The following is a 12188-nucleotide window of genomic DNA, read 5'->3' as shown; positions in this document are numbered from 1 at the left end:
CCATCCATGCTCTTCTCATTTTGTCTTAAGTTTGCTTGGTACTGTAGTTCTGATCTGTATGTGGGAGTTGTGTTATGTGTCGAATAAAACCGAACCGATGTATGTGTATATTTTCCCTTACGTTTGGTTGAATGTTTGGTATGCACTGTGTTATGTGGCCTATACAAAAAAAGTATCAGACCTTAATCAAATGCGCAATAAAATCTTTAACTGTTTGAGAAAGCAAAAATGCGAAAGAAAAACCAAAAAAAAAATACATAGAAAACAGAATGAATGACCCTTGTTAGCCTCTGAAACGAAGCAATCCACAGCTGTTTTAACGCGCAAGAAAAATGGTGGGGTATGTGAAGAATACCATTATACGTATAAAATTATTTTTATACATAAACTCACATTTACACCAAAATTGTATTCCCTTTAGGTTACTTGAGTAATTCATTTCAACTCTTATGAGGGTCGAGCTCCGTACTGCTCAGCACAATACTAGGGGGTTGCAAGAGAGTGAGAGCGCACCGGAGAGCAAGTCGGTAAAAGAAAACGCAATAATGTTGAATTTTAAACCATTTTCGTAGCCCTAGCAAAAAGTACCATCTTCCAGTAAAATCCTGCTTTATGGGCGATAGCAAAACAATGTTACCGTCGAACTCTTTCCAATCGTGTTTTGTTTTTCCCAGCAACGGACAATTCCATTTATTCCATATACAAACGAATCTACAAAACTATATATAAAAATTTCTACGCCTGTATGTAAGTTTGTATCAAGATATATATGTAAGTAGTGTTTTCGTATGTATATAGTAATGTTTTATGTACTCTATAATATTTTGCTTTCCCTGGCTGTTGTAAATTATGTACATACATATATATGTATATATAACGCGTTATGTGCAGAGATACCTACATCTATGCTTACATACATATAATATTATATATGCATTATTTATTTGATTTTTATCTGCTTCTAGTACGAATATATAAGTAAAGACGGGACGGCACGTTTTGTGTAAGTAACAACGGCTACCCGGGCATAATATTTTTGTAGCGAACCATGTGCCACACCAACAGTTCTGTTTTGAGATTTGCTTCATGGATGTTAGCATGGCTATGCAAATGTTTATATGTAAGCAACGATTTAAGCAGGTTCTTATGTGCGATTATATGTGCCGGGTTGTCTAACATACAAGTACTCTAAGTACATATGTACCCGCACATATTTGTATGTATGTATGGTTGGCAATTTATCTGTGTTTGCGCAATATAGTACGAGTGCTGAAGGATAGATGGGGTCGACTGAGTGAAGTAAAATGGAGAGGAGTGGAGTATATTTCTACGTGTATATAAAATACGTCTGCACAGAGCAATAAAAAAATGGTATCGATTTTTGCAAAATTAATATCATTAAAAAAGTTATGTGCTGGTTGTTGCCGTTGTTGCTTTCATTCCGAACACACTTAGTATCTGCCACAGAGTATCTATGTATGTATGTATGTATGTATGTATGTATGTATGTATATGTGCATATGAAATTTCAATGGAAGTAACCAAATTTTCACCGTTACCTTAAAATATATACAAACATCACAAGTTGCCTGGCGATGATTAGGGAATATAATTTTATAAAAAAAATTTATATTTTAAACTATTAAATGTGGAATATATTAAAATATGTGTAACATATTCAAAGAGAAGTCATGGGATTGTTATACGTTATCTTCTTACTTGACCTACCCGTTTATGGTCTTTCTCTCCAGTGGACCGTATTCAATAACAATTGACTGGGTAATAAGGTTGTCAATGAAAGTTTACGACATGCCCATGCCGCTACAAAGTCTATTAAATCATCTTAATATTTTTTTAAATTTCAATCAAGGTTTGTTTATTTTACAAGTAATAATTCTATGTAAGATATACGAGTATTATTAAATAATTTGTGCCCATCCGATCCTCATTTTATTTAAACTTAATAATTGAGCATATGACCTTAATTATTAGTACACGGTGAGGTTCAGAATTTTCAGAACCTTTCTTAGTAGTATTCTTCTTAGTAAGATTCTTTACATCAAAATAATCTGTTTATTTTTAGGTATGTGCATAAATAATACCTAATAGTACCTAAATTTCACTTTTAGACTCTAGGCATCCTCCTGGTTCATGCTATTCCTTAAGGCATTTACTATTTACCTCGTTGATGTCTGCCATAAAATTGGGAAAAAATCCTTTTGTCGAGGCCCACTAAATATGTTGATTGGTTTGGATAGCAGTCCGATAATTTCCACTGAGCTTGCTTCTCTTCGGTCATATATGGATAAACGTGATACTCATGTTTTTGCATAGTCTCACTTTGGGATGCTATAATAGGTGGTTTGAAAGAGTAAAAATCAGTGTGGAATGGCACAGTGCCACAGTGCCACAGTTTAGTGGTATATTGGATATCATACATTTTTTTACCGTTTAAGGATATCCTTGAACAACGCCACATTGGTATTTCCCAATGATGTCCATCTACTTTCTCTCTTGAAATCCAACCATTGAATTGCAGAGACAGGCCAGGCCATTCCCTTTAGTTCTAAATTTTTACCCAAATGCCAATAATAGCTGTATACTAAACTGAATTTAAATATTATAATGCAGTGCGGTGTTATAATTAATATAATATAGTGTTTTAAAATTCAATTTATTATTAGTAATACGGTATAGAGTATGAATTCAATTGTTAGAGATTTTCGAGTTATAACTCGTATAATTCCAATTTCTAATTTGGAAATGATGCATTATTAGTATTTTAAAAAAAAAATAAATTTTTTTAAATAACTTTAATATACAAAATTGGGATATTATGCGATTCCGTTTCATCGACGATTTGATTTTGACTTTAATGTATTTAAATTTCCGTAGAGTTAGCGAAAAGTGGCAACAACGCTTTGGATAGTATTTGTACACTTTAATAATTTATACAAACAAACATACATAGTTATTGCATATATTGTGTGTAAGAATTGTGTCTTGTATAAATATTTGTGGATGTAAAAAGTTAATGGCAATAACACAATGCCGTTTTCCCTACTCAGATAATTTTTGTTTTTATAAAAGAAAAAGTAATAAGCAACTGACAAACGACTGAAATCTAAACGACCTCTCAACGTAGCGTCAAAGAGACAAGCAAAAGAAATTGAAAAATGTTAACGTAGGGTATACATACAAATACATGTATATATATCCATATATAACATCCGCACACACACACATCTATATACATATAGTATGCATTGTGTCATCTCTCCTCGCTCACTGTACACCTTGCTATGAAACTGCGCGCCAATTCTGTCGCTGACGTAGTTAATTTTTTCTTTCTCCGCAGCAAAGTTATTATATCTGATTAATGTTAAAACAAAAAGGAAAACGTCTGTAAGTTTGTTGTATGTATGTTTATCTTAAGATATATAGCTTTATATATGTATATATAATTTGCGAAAAAATTTAAATATATTCTGAATGAATTTTGTCTAGTTGTGCAAGAAAATTCCAAAAATTACTTTATACAACAACGTTTTATTAATAACATTATACATAATAAAAATAATTGAAAATATATTTTATTCTAGACTTATTCACATTAATTTTTTTATATTAATTTCAACTTTGTTCGTTTGGATGAGCTTTAATTCCAGTTTCTGTTTTATATCAAACCCCATATTTGTTGGACTCCGCATGTTTGATGTTTGATCGAACTCAATCGGGTAAAGTTTGCAACATGTATTTTACTGATTCGTTGCTAGGTAACAGCGGCAGCCATTATGAATTTGCAAAAGTAAAATATACTAAAAACATATATCTATCTCACTCATTCGAAAAAAAAGAATGCTGCCAAGTTAATTTTTCTGTTTGGTTAATATATTAAAAATATATTTTTAGTTTTGGTTTCATAAAATATACGTATTGTATATGTTGTTAGTAATTTTTCGATAATTATACTTTCATTTCGAGGTTACATTTATTGTTAATATAATCTACAAGTTATTAAATTACAACTGTGATACAAAGATGAGATATTTGTATAAATGAGTTAAAATTATTTGCGTATGGTCACCTTATTTAACACAAGTTGACCCGACCGCCATTATGAGACTTAATGAAACGGTTAGGAAATTGCACATTTGTGTATTCGCTTTCTTTCATTTCGGTTGGTCTCATGTTTTTATTTTGTTAATAGACAAGAACAAATGCAAATTATAAAAGGACGTATGATGTGGATTTTATGAATAAATACTGAAATCAGTTCTTTAAACATTTAGATAACAAATGTAACACTTAAGGATTTATACTATTCGTGAGTGTCTGACGCATAATTAAAAATATACAAATATGTCAAGTGGAGCTAGTTTGATTCCAACTACTGTTCCGGGGAATGGAAATGTCAGTTCCTCTGATATAGTACCAACAGCTGCTGCAACGAACACAGTTGAACGTCGCTGCGACAATGCTGATTGCAATGTAGTGAAGTTGGTCTCGATGGTGCCCAAGCGTAAGAATATACAATTCGTCACGGAACCAACTGTGAGTGACAAGCCACTGCTGATAAATGGTTTCACAACAATTTTTCAGGTTGATGGCAGCTCGGCCAAACTTAGTGATTTAAAGATTCCAAGCTCAACGAATCCCTCGGTACCGAAAACTATATTTCGTGTCGTTCCAAATACACATGCACATATTGTAAACTACGTTGTTGTGGATGCAGATGGCGAATCTCTGCGCAAAATTAACGACAGTGATCCGGCCACAATGCGTAAATTATTAGATTCCCAAAAAAATAGCGCTGATCAAATGTTGCGTAAATTAATGGCTGGTCATGGTTCCTCAGTTGTGGTTTCGACTGCTTCAAATATTGCGGATCCTGTTCCGGTTGTGAGCAAGAGTCAAACAACGATTGGGACACCTGTTACATCTGCAAGCCGAGTGCCACTAGCTTCTGCTTCAATTCAACCATTATCTAGTAGAGCGTCAAATACAGCCGGATATTCCACAGGAACTGCACAAGCGCAAACGCAACTGAAACCGTCAATACAATTACCAATGCGTATGCACCCAAATCTAAAAATAACTGCCGTTGCAAGTGCAGAAACTGTTTCTACTCTGTCGACTCCCACATTATCACAGGCCCAACCCCCAACAACCTCAGCAAATCTGCCATTGATCACACCAGTTCCATTGGCAAATCTGCAAAGTGCTCCGCAACTGCCTGTCAAATCTTCGGGCTCAACGGCATCACAAGTTGATAAGTATGTGTCCACATTAACCATAAACAAAAAAATATTTGGTTTTATGTATATTTTTCTGCTATCCTTTCAGGCCTGTTTTCGATCAAATGCAAGCTGAATTGGAGGACTTGCGTCGCAAAGTAGCATTGCTAGCTGAAGCTCAAGCTAAGAATCAACAGGTTCCCAGCACGCAGGGTGGATTTGCACGTGGTGTTAAACGCAATTATTAAATTAAGTCACTAATATTACTTACACAAGTATAACGCGAAAGACAAAAGTCTACGACACTAGAATTTATTTATTTTCATTCTTTGTGTCTCAATCTCGTTTTCGTTGTTTAAATAATAAATAATAAATAAATTAGTATTATATAAAGTTTGCAAAGTTGAAATAATGTAAAGTTAATGAATTATTAAAAGCATGATGTATTATTTGAAATATTAGAATGAAATATTATTCAAAAAACATTTAAACAGAGAATGCTTGTAAGTCTTTGCTATGTAAAATCAATTCAGAAATTAAGTACGTGCACTTGTCATGCATCGTTTTTGTGTATGAAAACTACTGATTATGGGAATAAAATAAACTTATTTAAATGATCTAAAATTGATTTATTTCAATTGAACTAGAGGACATCGCATTGCGTTGGTGTAGTGCAATGCGTCACTTTTCAGAAAGTAGTCGAATCCTGAAACAATTAACTAGTGAGAAGTAACAGAATTGTGTATGTCCACTGAGGGTATCCTCTGCTCTGCTACTGGTGTTGGATGACTTGTGCAAATAGCAATACGAATTATATAATCAATTCAACGTTTAACGATAAATAAATTAATCGTTATTGTTTTGAGTTTTTTTACATTTGATTTTAAATAATCTGGTATCTCAGTTCATATTTTTTTAGTACTGTATTATACTAAATTAATGATATTTGTTATATTACTCGAAGATATTACATATACACACCCAGTTAAATATTTTATACTTACTTATTACCTATACATATAAATCTAATAATCGGTTTTCTTCAAAATTTTGATCTTACAGGCCAATTGAAACATCTCAGTCGTACAAAAAGGGAGGTAACCTGGGATCTCTTTCACATCATACTGCGCAACAAATGCATCAGCCGCAAATGCACCATCACCAACAACAGCAGCATCACCATCAGCAACAGCAACAATCCTCTCGTTCGGCAGCTAGTCCTCTTTCACCTCCACGGCCAGGACCAGGATCGGCAGCAACCGCAAGCACATACGCAAAATTTGGTGATGTTAATGCAGTTCGAGAGGCACCACACCGTTATATACAACAAAGTTCGTATAGTATTGGTCCCGGTACACAGTACCGTGATAGCCCTCATACGCGAATACCTCAAATACCGTCGTCACAAGTGCAGGAATACCACCGTGCAGCAGCAGCTGTTGCAGCTGCTTCTGCTAGTAATAGCACATCTAACGTGGTGCAAGTGACGACAGGTTTGCCACCGCCGCCTAGTGGTAGTATTAATATTAGTGGAACGCATTTGGATACATTACATTTTATGCATCAAACACCTGCTGGTCCTACAACGACACAACTGCTCAGTAATTCTAGTGGTGCAAATAGTAGCAATACCGGTGCACCATCACCACATAATGCAAATAGTGGTGGAGCAAGTAGCATAATTGTGGGTCGTCAGCGCATTCTGTTACCTGCACATGCGCAAGCGCAAGCTGCACAATATCCGAATGAATATCTGCCTAGTACGGCTGTAGCTGCTGTAGCAGCCGTGAATCGTCAGCAACTTCATCAGCAACAGCCACAACAACAGCACACTCAACAGCCGCAAGCACCCCCTGATCCTGGAGGGCAACCATTTAAAAAACTGCGGTTAAGTGAGACAAATGTTACCAACACAAATCACCTGCCATCTCAACAAATTGCAAATGCGCAGCAAAGGCAACCTTCTCCCGCTGCAATATCACTTTCGCAGGCCAACAGTAGTCGCAGTAGTAATAGTAGTCACATACAATTGTCGCAACCGCCTCATACACATCTGACTGTATTACCAGCGCAACCTCCTCTATCAGTCGCGGTACAGCAACTAAAAGTAGAAACTCAACCGCCACAGCTTCAAAGTACGTCTAAGTCGCTAGCGAACCGCTCAACACCCACTTCAATAAGTGGCAGTTTTATTTCAACGCAAAATGCAACTGTTGTTTCAGTTACGAATTCTTCAACTTCGTCTTCGTCAGAGGCGTATCATCCACAGGTTGAAGCGATCTCACCTACACTGCCAACTGATAACGCGGAGGAACGCGGTCGCACCACTAAAGAGGACTTACTTATGCAAATTCAAAAGGTAGATACTGATATTCAAAGTGCTGAAAATACGATGGAAATGCTTAAAAAGAAGGAAACAACGTTACTTGAAACAGCCGCTGTGTGTAAACAAGAAAATGAGCAAGAAAACAAGTCAGAAGAGGATGGAGCAGAGGATGTTGCAAATGCGTGGCGTTCACAAACACTGGCTCAGAAAATATATGAGGCGAACCGTAAAACGGCCGCAGCACAACATTCCATTCTTAATAACTGCGGTACCCGTTATATGTTACCGCTTTACAATCAGCCTCTGGATGTTGAACGATTGCAAACAATTATGAGACGCCATCAAATCTCTGTCAAAGATCCATTGCTAGAACAAGTACGTAAGATCAAACATGAAAGATGGTTACATAATACTGGTCTAGTAGATAGATATACACAAATGTCAGCAGATTGGCAAAAACGTATTGAAAAAGCTGAAGCAAGTGCTAAGAGGAAGGCGCGTGAAGCTAAAAACCGCGAGTTCTTCGAAAAAGTGTTTACAGAATTAAGAAAACAGCGTGAAGATAAGGAACGTTTCAATAGAGTAGGGTCCAGAATTAAATCTGAAGCTGATTTAGAAGAGATTATGGATGGGTTGCAGGAGCAAGCAATGGAAGATAAGAAAATGCGATCGTATGCTGTTATACCACCTTTAATGTACGATATAAGACGAAGGCGTTGTGTTTATCATAATGAGAACGGCTTTATTACGGACATGGTTGGTGTACATAAAGAACAGCAAATGATAAATGTGTGGACAGCAGGAGAAAAGGAAATTTTTAAGGAAAAATTTCTTCAGCATCCAAAGAACTTTGGAGCGATTGCGGCAAGTTTAGATAGAAAATCGGCGCAAGATTGTGTTCGCTATTACTACCTCAGCAAAAAGACTGAGAACTATAAGCAATTGTTGCGGAAATCACGCCAGCGTACACGTTCTTCAAGGAACCCTCAAAAAACGCAGCAACAACAGACTCAGTGCATAATTGATTCGTTGACAACAGGCGTTACCACGCGTCTACAACGGGAACAACAACAGAAAACAGGTGGTCGTTCAGCTGCAGCCGAACGGGAACGAGCAGCAGAAAAAGCCGCAGCTGATGCAGTTAAAACAGCAGCTGCTCTTGTAATCAAGACAAAGAGTGAAAGTAATAATGAAATACTTCCAAAATTAGCAGAAGCGGTTGATGCAACAAAAACTGAAGCTGGTTCATCAAGTGATAAATCGAATGAAAGCAGTACTGTTTTAGGCTCACCACTAACAGCAGCTACAGTAATAGAAACAGCAACAACGACCACTGCTGTGACAGCTATAAGTAATAGCAATAGTAAAGAATTTAATAGCAGCAGCGATAATAAGCCAATAACAACAGCAGTTGAAAAAGCTAATGCGGAAAGCTCTGCAACGAGTCCGACTGTTAACGGCACTAATGTTAAAGTGAAAACAGAAGACACAGTGATAGCAGTGGCAACAACCATTAATGACAAACAAAAGGTTGAAAGTGATATAAAATCAACAGCTAATGGCAGCGACGCCAAAACTAATCCAGCAACAGTAGCTACCAGTGATAGCGTTGAAAAACCAATTGAATCAACATGTAGTAAGGATGAAAAATTTTCTACGACAGTTTCAAGCATCACTGCCACTCCTACAACTATCAACACAACCAGCAGTCCTACAAATGCACATCCACCTGCTCAAGTTAACACTCCCAATGGCATCAAGTCTGCTTATGTAGTAGCCATTGCAGCAGCAGCCGCGGCGGCTGTTGCAGTTGATGAACAAAAAGTTGGTGCACCAACTGTGGCCGTAGCCGATAAAAGTGCTACAGCAACGGATGTTGTGCCAGATGAAAAAAGCATCGTGGTGACGCCACTTACATCGACGACTGCTGGCAGCTTTCTAGGGCAAAAGCTGAAAGCTGCACAGGTTGAAGGCATCGGTGCGGGCAATGAATGTAACTCGGATGTTAGGTAAGTAAAAATAAAAAGCTTTGAAGCTCTTTAAGCCTGCGAAAGCATAAAGAAGTAAAAAGGGGAAGTTCAATAAAAGTTGCTTATATTTAAAATAAAAAGTAATCAATATTTAATAACCTTTTGTTATTAGAATATTTTTGCATTATTATTAACTTTCATGAAAGAATTAATGTTTGCATTAATGATTTTCTAAAACTATGCATTAGAAAAATATATTGGTTAGGGTTTTATAATTTTCTTGAATATGGGCTATGGGATATAAAAGCTTTTAGATAATGGGAGGGATAGTATATGAAAATTATTTTATTGGTCAACTAAATAGCAAAGAAAAGTATTACGGTGTGTTAAAATAATACGTTTTAAAAAGTCTTTTCTCCTCTATATAAATTTGGAAAAATTTGAAATAATTTATTTTATGTTTTTATGTTAGCGATCCTAAAAAGAAGCGTCTGGATATAGCCGATGCTTTGTCTTCGTCAACTCTCATATCTAGTAGCAGTCCTGCCAGTAATGCGAGCAATATTCTTGGCAAAGAATTGAATGTAACCACGGTTGGTAGCACAACTACAAACTCCGCTGTGTCGTTAGCAATTACCGTTGCTGATGAAACGACCAAAAATCCAAGTCTAACAGCCACAGCCACAGCAGCAGCATCGGTGACATCGGCAACATCAGCAACATCAGCAACATCAGCATTAACTATAACAATCACAACTACTGTTGCATCTGCAACGACTCAGGCAACGACGACGACGACGACGACGACGACGGCGACAACTGATGCCAGCATTAATAACATAATCGATAGTAAGGGTAAGTGGAGAGAGCAATCGTAATTAAAAAATTTTATTAAGTACACAAACCGAAAGTAAAATATGAAAAAAATATAAAATTGAAAACTCGGCGAAAATCCTCAAAATGCCACTGTCTGCTTCTTCTTCAATTAATATAACAAGAGCAAAGTTAATATTTAATATTTAAATGTTTTTAATTTTGTTATAAATATAAAATTATTAATTGCATTTCCGCAGTTTCCCGGTTTCCCATTGTCATTATTTCGTGATTATGTCGCAATCTCTGCAGGCGAAGAGCCCCTGGGGGTGAGTAGTGCTTTTTTGTAGATAATATGGGTTCAGCAAATTAGAATGAATTCAATGTTGAAATAAATTATTATTTATATATAAATAAAAGCCAAAAAATAAATTATTAAATACTAATTAGGACGATAATCATTTTTACAACGGTCTGAACCTGTTGTCAATACATTTTTACTAAACAAAGGCTGTTTCGGAATGATAACAGATGATAACAGTCTTTCCTCCTGATGGTTCTTGATCTCGTGAAGGTATTAGAGGTAGATGCAGTTCTCTTACATAATGTATTCTGTTTGACAGGTTTCCCATGGACTGTTGGTATTTTAATTTACAAATTACATGAGTTTTATTTATTTATTTAGATGTTTTTTTTATGTAAAGTAGTGTTAAACAGTGAAAATGTATGGCTGAATCCTTACAGTCTAAATGTCTCTGTCCAAGCATTATTATTTAATTTATTCTTTTTTAATGGTACTCAAATAATTTCAAGTTCATTTATTATTAAAAATCCTTGATATCGTTTCACTCACTGCTGTATGCGCCATTTCCGGTTGCGTTTATTCGTTTTCTCCATTAACTGCCATGTTCCCGTTCATTGCAAAATGGAAGCAAAAAATGCGAAATTCATGTTACCAGTTTTTTCGGCAACGAGCTTTTTATTTTTAAAACAACGCTGCATTGATCTATTAGTTTTTTTTCTGCAATTCAGTAAAAAAAAAACGAAACGTAGGATGTCTCTCAAATCGGAAGCATGTACATTTATGTTGTGAATAAGGGAAATAGAATACTTCATAGAAAGAGAAATTGTTAACTCGCTGTGATAGACAAGCGATTTTTGGATATAACATCTATACGCCATATATATATGTCATAAATATGTTAAGAAGTTGTCAGTGTAAGAACTAAATGCGACTTGATAGAACGAATAGGCCTGGACTCCAATTAAAAGAGGGAGAGCGAGAGCGAGAGCGAGAGAGAAAGAGGATATATTAATGCTAAAAATGAATAACATATATGAATGTTTAGTTGCTATTGTCAACACTTATTATTAATTAGCTTTTCATATCCAAAATTAGTTAAAAGTGATTTTTATTTGCTATTGTATAAAACATAATATTTTTAATACATATTCAGTTGTAAATATTTTATTTAATTTAAACTTAATAATAATTATACAAATTTTCTCAATTTTAATTGTAATTTTAATTTTAATTTTAATACATCATTGTTGAATGACAGAAAACGTTAAGGTTGTGTAAATTAGTTTTTCGTGCCACAAAGTAGAACTGTTCTCATTTTTAACCTGAAGAATCTTCACTAAATATTTAATTTTGCCTTAAAATATGCAATGCTTTTTTTTGAATAATTTCTGTTGTTTTTTTTCTTTTTCTTTTGTTGAAAATATCGTGTAACAAGCAAGAAGCATTGGTTGCTGAGCCATACGTAGTGCGTTTATATTGTGGATTCAACGTAAAAATGAAAATGTGTAATGGGTAATGGGCAGTGGAAAGGGTAGAAA

General features: G+C 35.4%; 2 protein-coding genes across 3 annotated transcripts in view; both read left to right on the top strand.

Moving 5' to 3' along the window:
* LOC119665891 overlaps positions 1–12188 on the top strand; it is a 94650-nt gene that overhangs the window by 47496 nt on the left and 34966 nt on the right. Inside the window, exons 2-3 of one of the 2 annotated variants that reach the window (XM_038075144.1) lie at positions 6300–9572; positions 10006–10388. In XM_038075144.1, coding sequence (XP_037931072.1) covers positions 6300–9572; positions 10006–10388 — 3656 coding nt within the window. Of the gene's footprint in view, positions 1–6290; positions 9573–10005; positions 10389–12188 lie in introns of both variants that reach the window. The other variant, XM_038075143.1, reaches the window with a different exon arrangement.
* On the top strand, positions 4034–5854 carry LOC119665893. Its single transcript, XM_038075148.1, has 2 exons — positions 4034–5276; positions 5347–5854. The coding sequence occupies exons 1-2, from the start codon at positions 4363–4365 to the stop codon at positions 5483–5485; spliced, it is 1053 nt and encodes a 350-aa protein (XP_037931076.1). The 5' UTR covers positions 4034–4362; the 3' UTR covers positions 5486–5854.

Source organism: Teleopsis dalmanni, chromosome 1 (genome assembly GCF_002237135.1).
Source record: "Teleopsis dalmanni isolate 2A chromosome 1, ASM223713v2, whole genome shotgun sequence".
NCBI lineage: Eukaryota > Metazoa > Arthropoda > Insecta > Diptera > Diopsidae > Teleopsis > Teleopsis dalmanni.
The sequence above is the reverse complement of the archived record's forward strand: the minus strand, read 5'-3'. Positions and strand labels throughout refer to the sequence as shown.

Excerpts from the sequence above, each read along its gene's own strand:
- LOC119665893 (XM_038075148.1), top strand. The coding sequence starts at position 4,363 with ATGTCAAGTGGAGCTAGTTTGATTCCAACTACTGTTCCGGGGAATGGA. Across the intron at positions 5,277-5,346 it reads ACGGCATCACAAGTTGATAA|GCCTGTTTTCGATCAAATGC; the intron begins GTATGTGTCCAC and ends CTATCCTTTCAG.